Source organism: Adiantum capillus-veneris, chromosome 16 (genome assembly GCF_014529385.1).
Source record: "Adiantum capillus-veneris isolate H3 chromosome 16, ASM1452938v2, whole genome shotgun sequence".
In the NCBI taxonomy this organism is placed as follows: Eukaryota; Viridiplantae; Streptophyta; class Polypodiopsida; order Polypodiales; family Pteridaceae; genus Adiantum; species Adiantum capillus-veneris.
Window position 1 is genome coordinate 73760519 of NC_140946.1, and position 13104 is coordinate 73773622.

General features: G+C 46.4%; 1 protein-coding gene across 5 annotated transcripts in view; it reads right to left on the reverse strand.

The window, feature by feature from the left end:
- Window positions 1-1770: 1770 nt before the first annotated feature.
- The window catches only part of LOC147439280 (cilia- and flagella-associated protein 65-like), a 66520-nt gene continuing 55186 nt past the window's right edge, over window positions 1771-13104 (reverse strand). For 2 of the 5 annotated variants that reach the window (XM_086485146.1, XM_086485145.1), the window contains 5 exons: window positions 5400-6658; window positions 5081-5288; window positions 3298-4897; window positions 2294-3099; window positions 1771-2107 (listed from right to left, as the gene is read on the reverse strand). In XM_086485146.1, the coding sequence (XP_086341272.1) occupies window positions 1820-2107; window positions 2294-3099; window positions 3298-4897; window positions 5081-5288; window positions 5400-6658 (4161 nt within the window). In that variant the 3' untranslated portion in view covers window positions 1771-1819. Of the gene's footprint in view, window positions 2108-2293; window positions 3100-3297; window positions 4898-5080; window positions 5289-5399; window positions 6670-13104 lie in introns of those variants that run through there. The other 3 variants (XM_086485147.1, XM_086485148.1, XM_086485149.1) reach the window with 2 other exon arrangements.

Sequence of the window (13104 nt, forward strand, 5' to 3'; positions counted from 1 at the left end):
CATACCAATGCAAGGGCATAGGGATTGGCCTCCTAGATTCACTACGCATATATAGCTTCACATAGGCTATATAAGACCACTTTCCCCCACTTATGTACTCTTATGCATAAGCAAATGGCCACAGGTAACTAGTTATTTGAATAATAGATTGTGATTCTTTCATACATTTTGTAACATAACAATGTCATACTTGGCTTGTAAGTCACTCAGACAAAGGATGGTGCCATAAAGGGTACCATCAACTATTGAAATGCAACTCAGAACCATGTGTACTCTTTTCATACAATATGCTCTTGTACATTTGTATAAAGGCCCGTGTGTGATTTTACACTTAAACAATATATCGCATTGAAATGTCATACTTTGGCTAGTAAGCAAGACCTCTACAAGGATATCTCCGACGGCTGTAGAGCTAGTGGAGGTCCAAGAGGAATATGTTGTATATGAAGTTGTACAATCTTTTATTGACATACCAAAGTTAGATTTTGTAAGAATAGACAACCATTGCTTTGCAGAAGTCGGAGAACACTCAAAAGGATACTACAGTATCTATTTCTTACCCAAATAAGTGTCTAAGGCTGGTTACACACTGACTGTATCGCCCTGAACAAATGGCTAACAATGTCTCGCCACATCAATTTGGCACCTCTGCACATTGGAGATCACCGCCGTAGCTGAGCTAGATGCCAACACATGCCCAAAACTGTGAGGGATTTGGACAGCACCACAAGGCTGCCCAATCTTCAACCACTCAACTTACCTGTATCGATTGGTATTTGTCCTCAAGCTTCCCAACGTGCATCACTTTGTGATGGCTGTCTGTAACCCTACCTAGCCAAATGCCTGCCCGCCATCCTCAACTTCAAACTGTATCTTGGGCGGCCTGAATCATAAACAGCTAAAGTGTCATTCCATGACTGCAGTGTCACACACGGGCGAACAAACAAATGTAACAATATGCACCGTACTGGCTACGGCTCAGCTGAAGGTGCCACATGTGCGCAGTTCAAGTCCATTCAGCAGGTTTCGCGCACTGGATTTTGCTCATGTCTGCAGCTTGCTGATTATGGGCGAGGGGGTAAGGCTGTCTAGCTGCGAGCTCTGTCGGACATACCTGACAGCCAATGACCTTTTGCCATCACATTTGCACACACAACCGGGCGGATGCGTGTGACAGCGGCCTTAGGTACTTGACACACCGCCATGAGTGCACCCAGCATTGCTAAATTGCAGGTTCATGGCCACTGTATGGCACTTAAAGATTGGTTCCACAAAAAGAGAGCTGGCTAATCTATGGACGGCCTCATCCCCCGTCCAAAACCAAGTATCCACCAATAGGCTGCATGCCTTTTGCTGCAAAGGGTCCCGCCTTTTTAATTACTCAGCTTTAGCAGCACTTGGTATGCAAAAGCCCCCTCAGCCTATTTAAGCATGTGATGGCGGACATTAAATTGTGAAAACATCCTTAATGCAATAGCATTTGAAGGCTGTCTACCACCTATGAAGCCCATGGTGGTCTTCAATGGGTTTCAATTTCTCACTCCCACCACTAATCTCTTTGTTGTATTCAACTTTAGATAGCTCTATGACTATAATCTTGCCGTAAATGACAATTTACATCTTCATTCACAGATCAGAAAATATCCAAACATGCTTCTAATACTCGGGGCCTCTCGTATGTAGATATGGCATGTGAGTTCGACGGAAGGTGGTTTTAAAACCCTGGTCATTGTCTAGCTTTTTGCTTTTTGTGAAATATGTAGAAGCAAGAAATTAAGGCTGTGTAAGCTTCCTTATATAAAAAACTCTATCATGAGCTTCAAAACAAGGAGCGTAAGTCAGAATCATGAAACTCTTTAACAATCTCAAACAGCATAAATTCTAGCATCGCCTTTGCCAAGTCAAACACTCCAACACTCATTTCAAGTTGAGGCGCCCTTTCAATCCTAGATGCACCATCGCCATCAAAACTGCAAGCACCCATACCACCAGCATTCTTGCTCTCAATGCGGCTTGGCAAGGTTTTGATACTTGTTCCAAATTGCTCAAAAAAAGAAGCTTTTGTATTCTGCAGCCTTGATACTAACATTTGCTCATCTACAACCTCCTGCACCGGTCAACAAAGTACAAATTTATTTGCTGAAAGACCATGTTTATATGTTTCAAGTTTCATTAATGATCCAACTGATTTTTGACGAAAGAATGCCACTAGTATGACCAACATCAATCCACATTTGCCCCGCCGTTCAATATACGTGTCGTAAGAAGAGAATTTGGTTGACAACATGCTTACTTGCAGAGCTTCTCCAAGCACCTTTGCCAGGAGCTGTCCTGTGACATCATTAGAATCCATTGGTTCTTGTAAAGAATCAAACACAATTGGTCCCTTTTGCATAGTTTCTCTTGAGTAGATGCTACCAAAGACAGCAAGGTAGAGGACACCCCTGTTCTTCTTTATTTGTTCTGATCTTGTCCCCTGCTCATCGTCTGTCAGTGGCTTTAGTGTAGCAGAGGTTGAGAATCGCAGAGGCCCCTTTGCTGATAACCGAGGAAGCTTCAAATTTGTTGAGCATGTCAAGCTTGAGACTGTATGCTTTCGATGCTCGTTTCCTTCGTTGACTGTAGCTGCGGATCCCAACCTATTCCGATCCTGCGCATATATTTCATCGTCGCACTCGTCATCGCTTGCAGCTTGTGACCAAACCTCTGCAGTCGCATGCTCAGGAATGAGCTCCTGTATATGACAATATAAGGTCGTCTCGAAGTACTGTGGCTGTATACCCGCAGTAAACGTCATCTTGCACATGCAACTACCCCCACAGTCAATGACACCCTTTGAGGGAAATACTGAGAAGTGGCCATACACACAGTTCTCTGCTGCATAACTGCAGTGCCAAGAAAAGGTCACTCTAGAATCTGCACTCACATTCTTCACAGCAACTAGCCTTTCTAGCGATGACAATACTTCAACATTCTTGTAAGTCAAACGTTCCAAAGTAAGCATTGCTGGAAGACCCACCCATTCACAGGAGGTAAGCAAAGGATCCAACTTTTCTTCATGGTCCATGCCTCTCGGTGCTATCTTATCAATGCCAACTCCTTGACATCCCAAAGTTAAAAGCAACACAGATACTTTCATTAGAGAGAGCCTCAAATGACTACCATTATTCTTCAACACTACATAGAAACTGAGATACACAGCTATGTACATCAAGAAACGCACGAACAGCATGCAAGAAAAACAAGACGAAACAAGACAAATTTTTGTATTGGAATTGAGTCAACTGCGAACATTACCTTGAATAGGCAGCATGACTCCTTCGCCATGCTCCACTGAGATGAACACATCCACGGCATAGCATTTTGCTTCAATTGGTTGAAACCTCCAATTCAGTAGCAAAGTTTCATTAGGAGGGATTGAACCAACTGGATTTAAGCAGGCAAGCACTTCAAACCCATAATTTTCCTGCTGCAAATTTCGAAGGGGACTCGGGTCTACTTTATAATTCACCTCTGAATTCCCATCATTCCGCAGCTCAAATGTTTGTAGAGGTGGATTGGTATGTCCAACTTCAATTGGTCTCAGCGTAAAAGTGGCCGTCTCCAAAGAGACAGAGGTGAAGTTTCTATAGAGAGTCTCCCCAGAAAACATCAATGGCAAAGCACATCCATTCTTAGTTTGCAAGATAGCTGGAAAGACATGCGCTCCTTCCATATAGTGCCTGTAAATAAACTTAATCTGAACATTCTCACCTGGATTCAAATGACCCTCGCGTGGGAAAACTTGGATGAGGCCCTGCTCACGAACATTCATGTAGACATGCTCTTTCTCATTAACTGGTTCCGGTTCCTCCACCCAATTCTCCAAGTCTACATCTTTATCATTCCAGAGCCTTATCTTCCAAGATACAGGCAAGTCATTTCGAGTCTTAAAAACCAATGTGAAAACAGTAGGCTTGGAAGCCACGTGGCCCCTTCCGAAACAGAAGTTGAAAGATGAACTCCACCTCTCCCCAAAAGTTCCTCCAAGTCCAAACAAATCCTGACAACCTTTCAATCCAACGTCTTGCTTGGTCTCTGCTTCAGCAAGTAACAATTCAAATACTTCCAAGCGCAACTTACGCCAAGTTTGTGCCTGACTAAAACCTTCTCCCCTTGCGCCACAAATAGTTAAGGACGGAAACAAAGCTTTCGCTGATAAGATACATTGTGCCATTAGTTCTGCTCTGCCCTCCTCCAAGTCCATGGAAGAGATCGTGTTGCATGAGATACAAACTGCAAAACGCGAAACAACGTTTGGTTTGAAGGTGATAGTAACATCTCTGGATGAGTGGGAAGGGATACTTCCTTGACAGTTGTCAAACTTGAGCTTGTATTCCTCATTATTTGTCTCTTTCAATGATGAGAAGCTCAGCGTATAGTTCATACGAGCCTCTGAAGGGTTGCTAATGGTTATTTTGCGCCGTTGAGGAAAACCAACAAATATTGTTTCTAACTCCAGACTTCGAGGCTCTATATTTAGAGAGCCTTCCCTACCTTCACCTTGAAACACGGCAACGATCTTGCTTATTTCAGGGCCAGAAAACCTTGTAACTGTGGCTCCATGTCTGCTGTTGCATGTGGACCTCTCAACTACAGCTGCAATCAGGCAAGACACATCTGCCCTGAACCCCTTTGGCGATGTTGGACAGAATGAGCAAGTAACATGTACCTGTTGATTGCCTAGAATTATTCCATTATGTGGCTTGAAAATAAAAACATCTGCCATCTCTTTGGAAATGATCCAGTTGAAGACTGCTGGAATGCTTGATATGTTCTGCAGTCTTATTGTTCTTTCAGAAGGAACACCAACATTTGTTGGCTTAAAAAGAATAAGATTACCCTCTTCTAGTTCTACCTGCTTCAAGGTAAGAAAAAATCCACTTGTTACTATTTAGAACAAGAACATTCTGTAACACTGGCTTTAGCCCTTGTTATAAGTGCAAAAATTAAACAGACTTCTTCATTGAAAAGACCAGTGCAACCACCAAACATTTTGATGGCAGAAAAGATTATAAACAAATGGGCAGTGGAAGATAACCTTTGGGTTGTCACTGCGAGCAATCAAGGTCACCAATATCTTCTCATTTGAGTTGTCATTAAGAATGCAAGGCAGATTTGCTACATGTGAACTTGAATTTCCACCTTCAAATCGAACAGTTATGAGGTGGAAGCTCTTTTCTTCAAGAACACCTTGTGAAGGTTTCACAGAAAACAAACAGCTCAGGCTTGAAGTGTCAAAAGAAAACCTGCAAACAGAAATAGAACTAGGAATCACCATCCTATTCCGTGAGCAGTGGTTTTTGTCAAAAAGGCCATCCTTAAATAATTAGGCAGTTTTTTTTTTTTTTAAAGCTCACCGTACGGGTGTGCAACCCTGATTGCGCAGAGCAAGGGTCTGGTAAACGCAGGATCCTTGCAAAGCAGGAGGGAAAACAAGTATTGAGGGAAAACAGTAAGCCTGAGGTAAGTATTTTTGTTGATCAGAGCTGAAGCTATTTCCAGACACTTGTATGGTTGCCTGGTAAGGTGGCCTTATGTGACTGTCATCACTATTTATATACATATACAAGTCCAACGTCTCCACATAGAATTTTCTTTTTTCGTTTGGTGCAAAGGTGACATGAAATGTCACTGAGGATTTCGGAGATAATGTAGCTTCTTGCGGTGACACTTGGAACACTTCAATTAGCTTCTCCTTCTTCCAAGGACCCTTGCTTTGAACAACCTGTACAGTACTCGCATGCTCTCCTTCTTGTAGCCAAGGGATGTCAGGAGTCTGCCAAAGGCAAAAAATTGTTTTCTCTGAGACGTTTCGAACCAACACCTCCCGTTTTTCAGACTTTTGGAGGTGTGGAATGTCGCCAAAGTTCAAAGTTTCCGGTGATATTTCCACAAAATCCAACTGCCTACTTCTGCCTGAAAAGTACTCTTCCCATATTTCTTCAGCTATGCAGAGTCTTTCAGCGATATTCTCAACAGGCAACCATATCTGGGACTTTATCTTATGGTCACCAACAGAAGACCCTCCAGATACACTCGTACAAAATTCAGAGGAGTTTTCGTATGCACAAATGGGCATATTGTTTGATCCTTGAGGAGCATTGTTTTCAAGTACACCTGCAAAAGAAGCACTCTGAAAACCATGAACGACAGCTGGCCTTTGCTTTGTGATGTGAGGTAGCTGCAATGTTGGAAAACTGACTGTGCCAAGAAAGCAGCTACCAACAAGATCACAATAGAGTAGATGCTGATCTTGTACAACACAGAAAATTCTGCTGTAGAAGTTCCTTGCTTCTCCTGGTCTAAATTCAAGACAAACAGAGAGGTTTGATTCCGGCCTGATCACTCCTCTCTCAGGATGGATTTTAAAAACGGAAGCCGCCGAAACCATAAACTGGAAACTAACGTGGACTTTTGACGTGTTGAATAATAAAAGGGAACTGGAGATGCTGCTTCCAAAAGCTAAACTTCCAAAATCAATGGCAGTTGAAGAGATACTGACTGAGGGCCTAAGAGCATACCCTGTGCAAATAAGAGAACCCCCATATTGTGAGGAACTTGTTACCACTATCTGCCCCGCAGAAAAACTGCCTGCTGAAAGAGGACTATAAAGAACCTGTGTCATAACTAAAATTGAAAGAACATTACACCGCTGAGATGACTACTTAAATCAGTAAAGTTTAATTGCACTTCTATTTATGTCATGACTAAGCATGAAATAGATCACACTGCTGAGAGTGTCTAAAATATAATAGAAACTGGTTCTATACAAGGTGTGCATGCATGCGTGCGTGCGTGCGTGTGTGTGTGCGTGTGTGTGTGCGTGCGTGCACGCACACGTGTTTGTGCATGTGTTGTGTTCTCTGTATATGTACTGTTCTCTCTCTTTCTTTTCTCTCTCTTTCTTTCTCTCTTACACCCCCAGTTTGACATAGGATGGAGCTAGTCAGTTTTCCTCTCACAGGTCACATTTACGTTCAGAACTTTTTTTTCAAAAAAACATTACTTTATTAATTTTGTAGCTGCTTTTTGCTTACTGTGCTGTTTCTGTTTCTGCACGAGAGAGAGAGAGAGAGAGAGAGAGAGAGAGAGAGAGAGAGAGAGAGAGAGAAAGAAAGAAAGATTTTTAACGTCTATGTCAGGCCGAAATTGGCCTATGAGACAAATCAAATGTACATGGTGTGTATGTCATCCGTCTATCGGAAAGACAAATGAAACAAAACTGATACAAAACTGAACTGAATGTAGGTAGTGGAGTATCTGAGGAGGGATGGAGCTCTATCTCTAGGGGTATATGCATGTCTATATGCTCAAGGTAGTACAATCATGAGAATGCACGAGAGAAAAAGAAAGAAAGAAAGAAAGATTTTTAACGTCTATGTCAGGCCGAAATCGGCCTATGAGACAAATCAAATGTACATGGTGTGTATGTCATCCGTCTATCGGAAAGACAAATGAAACGAAACTGATACAAAACTGAACTGAATGTAGGTAGTGGAGTATCTGAGGAGGGATGGAGCTCTATCTCTAGGGGTATATGCATGTCTATATGCTCAAGGTAGTACAATCATGAGAATGCATCAAGCTATCTAGCTCCATCCTGTACTAATGGGGGGATGTAAGATGTGGTACATGGGCGGGTCTGGTGCCAAGGCTACCCGGATGAAAGCTGTCGGGTCGGCCCTCATCTGAGCCACTCGCTCCTCAGTGGCACGGCGCTCCCGGGCTCGGATCTCCTCGATCTGTCGGTGGTGGGAGCTCGCGCCCCTGTAGCCTGAAAATGAGAGAGAGAGAGAGAGAGAGAGAGAGAGAGAGAGAGAGAGAGAGAGAGAGAGAGAGAGAGAGATGAAAATGAAATGTTATATTAATTTCTTCAATAGGCCAAAGTGACCTATGAGACCAAAAAGTTACAATGTGGTGGATCTGATACAAAGTCTGAGTACCAAAAATAAATAAAAAGGTGCTGAAAAAAAAAGGGGACTTGCTGCTGCTGCTCCCTCGGGCGCCTCGCCTGCTCTGCCTGCCATCGCCAGCCCAGCCCTCCCCCCCCTTCACAGCGCTCCCCCCTCGCCTCGCCTCGCTGTCACCTCCCCCACTGTCCCACTCCCCCTGCCCACTGCGCTGCCCCCTCCCACCCTGTCCCGCTGCCCCTTCCTTGCTGGCCCCTCCCACCCTATCCCGCTGCCCCTGCCTGTCATCTCGCTCCCTCCCCCCCCCCTCCTCCTGCTTGTGCCATCCACCCCGCCTCGAGTCGTTGTCTCTGTCAGAGCTGGTTCACAGCGGCACTGACTCTCGTCGCTCATTTCGTCGCCTTTGACTCCCCTTCGTTCGCCCTTGCAGCAATAGACACAGATGGAGGATCCTGCTCTGCCACAGAGAGACTCCACTGCAGCCCCCTCCCCCGACCCCGCAGAACACACCATCCGACTTGCTCTCTCATCGACAGAGCAAGCGAGCTTAGAGGCAGAGGTGACGCACCTTCAGGCCACCTCTATTTTTTGCAAGATTCTTGAGTCTCGACACCTGTAACTATGTCAGACTTTGTAAATAATTAATTTATTTACAAGAAAATAATTATCTAATTAGTTGTGTGCACATCAGAATAGATCTAGCAGTTCTGGAGCCTCAGGTGCGCCCAAGTTTGGGCCAGAGCACCTCAGGGAGACCCTAGCAGAAAATACCCTGAAGCCCTAGTGATTGGGAAATCGGGTCTTCAATGAAGGGGTAGATAGAAGCCTCAGATTTCAGGCTCAGAAAAATACGCGCGCTAGTGCAAGCACAGGAATGAGATGGGGTCCTTAGAACAACAGTATCCCTAAGGCCTGAATTATTTTTACGGCCTTAGGATAAGTCAATTAAATTATTTTAAACGGTTTGTGCTGGACCAAATGGTTGGACAAGTGCGAACAGGTAATGCCAGGGCAGTGTCGGTACGGCATTGTGCTGGAGAGCAGCTAACATTTCATTAGTAGCATCTGTGTGTGCAGTTGTGAGTTAATTTGCACATTTCATTAATAGCCTAGGGACTTTTAAATGTGAAAGTTGAACGGTTTTAAAATTATTAAGTGTGCCACTTGGCACGCTCACCAATGCAAACTAGCTCTCTCTCTCTCTCTCTCTCTCTCTCTCTCTCTCTCTCTCTCTCTCTCTCTCTCTCTCTCTCTCCCCTGTGTTGCCTTCCCTGCTCGCGCACCCCCACAGCCCTACGCTGCACCCTCGCGCCCCCGCTGCCTTGCACCTGCTGCCTTGCCCCAGCTGCCCCTCGCGCCCCCGCTGCCTGCGCTGCACCCTCGCGTCAGCCCTGCCCTGCACCCGCGCGCCCGCTGCCTTGCCCTACTTGCACGCTGCACCCCCGTGGCGCCCTGCTGTGCACCCGCTCACGCACTCTCTCTCTTTCCCCCCCCCCCGCGCCCGCTACACGCGCCCTAGCCCCCCCCCCCCCCCTAGCATGTCTCCCCCCCCTCTCCTACGTGTAGATTATCCCCCCTACCCCCCCTCTTTTCCTTTCACGCATAGGATGTCCATCCTCTACGCGTAGGGAGTTAATTTTTTTTATTTTTTTATTTTTTATTTTTTTGTTTTTTTGAACCCCACCACCGCCCCCACCATTTTTTTGTTTTTTTGAACCCCGCCCCCGCCCCCGCCCCCACCACTTTGTAACTTTCGGGCCTCATAGGTCATTATGGCCTTTTGAAGACTTTAATATAACATTTCATTTCATTTCTACCATACTTTACTCCCCCCCCCCCCCTCTCCTTCACTTTTGTTTTCGAGAGAGACACACACACACACACACACACACACACACACAGCTGAGCATATTGAGGGCACCTGGCCACACCGCCTCGCACTCCACCACTCGTCGCGATCGCCGCCAGTGTGGGTGCACACGTACATCCAGTGACTCCCAGCCGCCGCACCCGCTGCTAGGGTGGGTGCACACGTACACCTAACTCCCTTGCGGACGGCGATCAAGCATGAGGAAGATGAATGATAAAGCCGACCCCCTAGAGGATGCCATTCAAAAATGCAAAGAGGAGATGACGGAGATCATGACCAAGATGAACCGCAACCTCTGGGGCACAATAAACATACTCGAAGGACGCGTGTTGATCCAAGAGAGCAAGATAAGCACGCTAGAAGACCGAGTGACGACCCAAGAGGAAGAGATCGCGTCACTCAAGAAAGAGCTCGCCGAAGCACGATCAAGAAACACACTGGAAGAGGGCGAACTGAAACCCTCAGTAATCGAAGAAATCAACATGATCAAGGAGCAAGTACGGGCCATCAAAGAAGGAGAAGAGCAGCATAAAGAAATGACGACTTCTTGGGTGGATGTTCTTACCAAAACTCAACAAAAGGCGGACGAAGCCGAGAAATGGATCAAGGTGGCCAAGAAAGGAAAAGGCAAGGAGATAACGCCCACACCCACACCCAACAACATCATTAATCAGACACTAGAGGAGGAGCAGAGGAGAAGGGTGCGCGCTTTACATGTGAGAATTTGCGGTCTTAAAGACAAAGGCAATGTGGACGAAGAAGTAAAAGAACTCACAGCCTTGATGGGGATTCATGAGCCGACGCACACAAGGGCATGGAGAGTGGGCAACATAAAGAAAAATGGAAGCAGTGGAGAAACCTCAAAAGAAAGAGCACTCATCCTCCGTTTTCCCTCCATGGAAGCAAAGAAGTCATTCTTGAAGAAAAGACCAACTCTTAAAGAGACTGGCATCTTTCTCGGGGATGATCTCACCCTCTCGCAGATCGCTCATATGCAAGAAGTAATGCCGGAGATTAGAGCGGCAAGGGAAAGGCAAGATCGCTTTTTACCGAGACGGAAAAGTGGTAATACTAGAACGGCGCTCCACATGACGGTACGAGCAGGCTAGGTACATATGGGTGAGACTGAAAGCAGAGACAGGCAGATACCTCTATCTAGCTATTTGCTACTTTCCCCCGAGTACATCAGTTTATGCATCACCCAGAGGACAGTCCCCTTTCTCTATTTTGGATGATGACATATGGGAGTTCTCTAGGGACGGTGACATTATCATCCTAGGGGACTTCAATGCCAGGACTGCCCATCACCGGGCAGTGTTTTATGATACTTCAGAGGAGATGCTAAGAGAGCTAGATGTTGCAGAGACGGGCCTTTCCAAACTATCACACGATGTGGAATGTACTGAGTATGGGCGACACCTGATAGACATGGGCACTGCACATGGATTGGCCATCTTGAACGGCCTACAGAGATTTCCTCCTTTGGGAGGTTTTACATGCTTCCCACACAGACATGGAGCCAGCACAGTGGACTATGTCATGGCATAGCCGAATCTCATCTCTAATATCCACGATCTCACAGTTGAGCCCAAACCGATCGGGGTGGCAGTGGATCATGCTCTGGTGTCGATGACCATCTCCTTCAAGTTCAATGTAGCACACAAGCCACGAGTAGCAGGCCCTACTCACTACACATTCACACGGGAGACGGATTCTGTATACATGGACGGAATCTACAAACGGCTATGCACTGAGGAGCCGGGGCGACCTCTGGAAGAGCTAACTACTATACTGACACAGACATTACATGAGGCAGCAACAGAAGCATACCCACACACCCAGCCTGAGCAGAGCCGCCGATCAGGGAGCATGCCTCAGAACAGCTGGTACGATGAGGAGTGCCGCCAGACTAGAGCCAGACTTCAGAGGGAGGTGCTGTTGGGGGACGTCACTCACAAACAGTCACAGATTGACTTCCGACGCCTGGTGCGGCGGAAGAAGAGGGCTTTTTTGGCTCGACTCGAGCAGGATCTATATCGGCTATTCTTGAGTCAGGACTCGCGTGAAGCGTGGAGGCTCTTTCATGAGCAGTCTCCCCCCCCCCCCCCCCCCCGCTATTTCCTCCACAGAGATCTGAGGGCAGTACACATCATCTTTGTACACAGTACCTGGACAGCCGGCCCTCCCCAACCCCCCCGATCCATGCCCACACGCATGTGTCTTTTTCACCGCTGAGATGGTGAAGAAAGCTATTGACAGGATGAAGACTGGGAGAGCATATGATCATGATGGCCTAGTCGCTGAGCATTTCATGCATGCCAAAGACCTACTAGCAGAGCTTCTCGCAGTTATGTTTAACCAGGCCATGTGTGAGGGCCTACCAGACTCTTGGAGCCTATCTACGATCGTACCTATCTTCAAATCAGGAGACCCCATGGAGCCTGGGAATTATCGCACTACTATGATTGGGCACACACTGGCACGGTTGTATGCATCCATTCTGGAGCAACAGCGGAGTAGATGGGCAGAGAGGGAAGGGATACGTGCAACTGAGCAGGCAGGATTCAGGAGAGGCTTCTCTACTCTTGACCATATCCTAACACTCAGGGCCATCATCGAAGAAGGCAGATCTCATGGGAGACGGATCTATTGTAGCTTTGTGGACTTCCGCAAAGCTTTTGACACGGTACCCAGAGCTAGACCGATGCTCAGACTACAGGAAATAGGAGTACCCACAGAACTCATCTGGGGGATCATGGCATTGTACAGATCAGTAGTAGGGCATGTACGCACCCCGGAGGGACTTTCTACACCGGTTCAATCCACTATTGGGGTGATGCAGGGCTGACCGCTCTCTCCTACTCTTTTCGGTATGTATGTGGATGAGGTTTCTCACTACATTGACAGCGATGGGGATAAAGGTGCTCAGTTGGAAGGGACATGGATTCCACTTTTGTTATATGCTGATGACATAGTGTTGATCTCCAAATCCCTAGAAGGAATGCAACGTCAATTGGATGCTTTGCATACGTTTGCCCACGAAAGTGGTTTGTCTGTCAACCTTGGTAAAACCAAGGTTATGGTGTTTAATACCACCCCACAGTGGATCATGAGGTCAGCACCTACATTCACATACTGCCAGGAGACTGTGGAGTACACGGACGCTTACACTTACCTTGGAGTGGTTTTTAGCGGACCTGCATTCTCACTCAGAAGAGCAGCAGAGACCAGACTTACTAGAGCCCACGCAGCATTGGGTAGATTGGAGAGGATGTGTTCGCA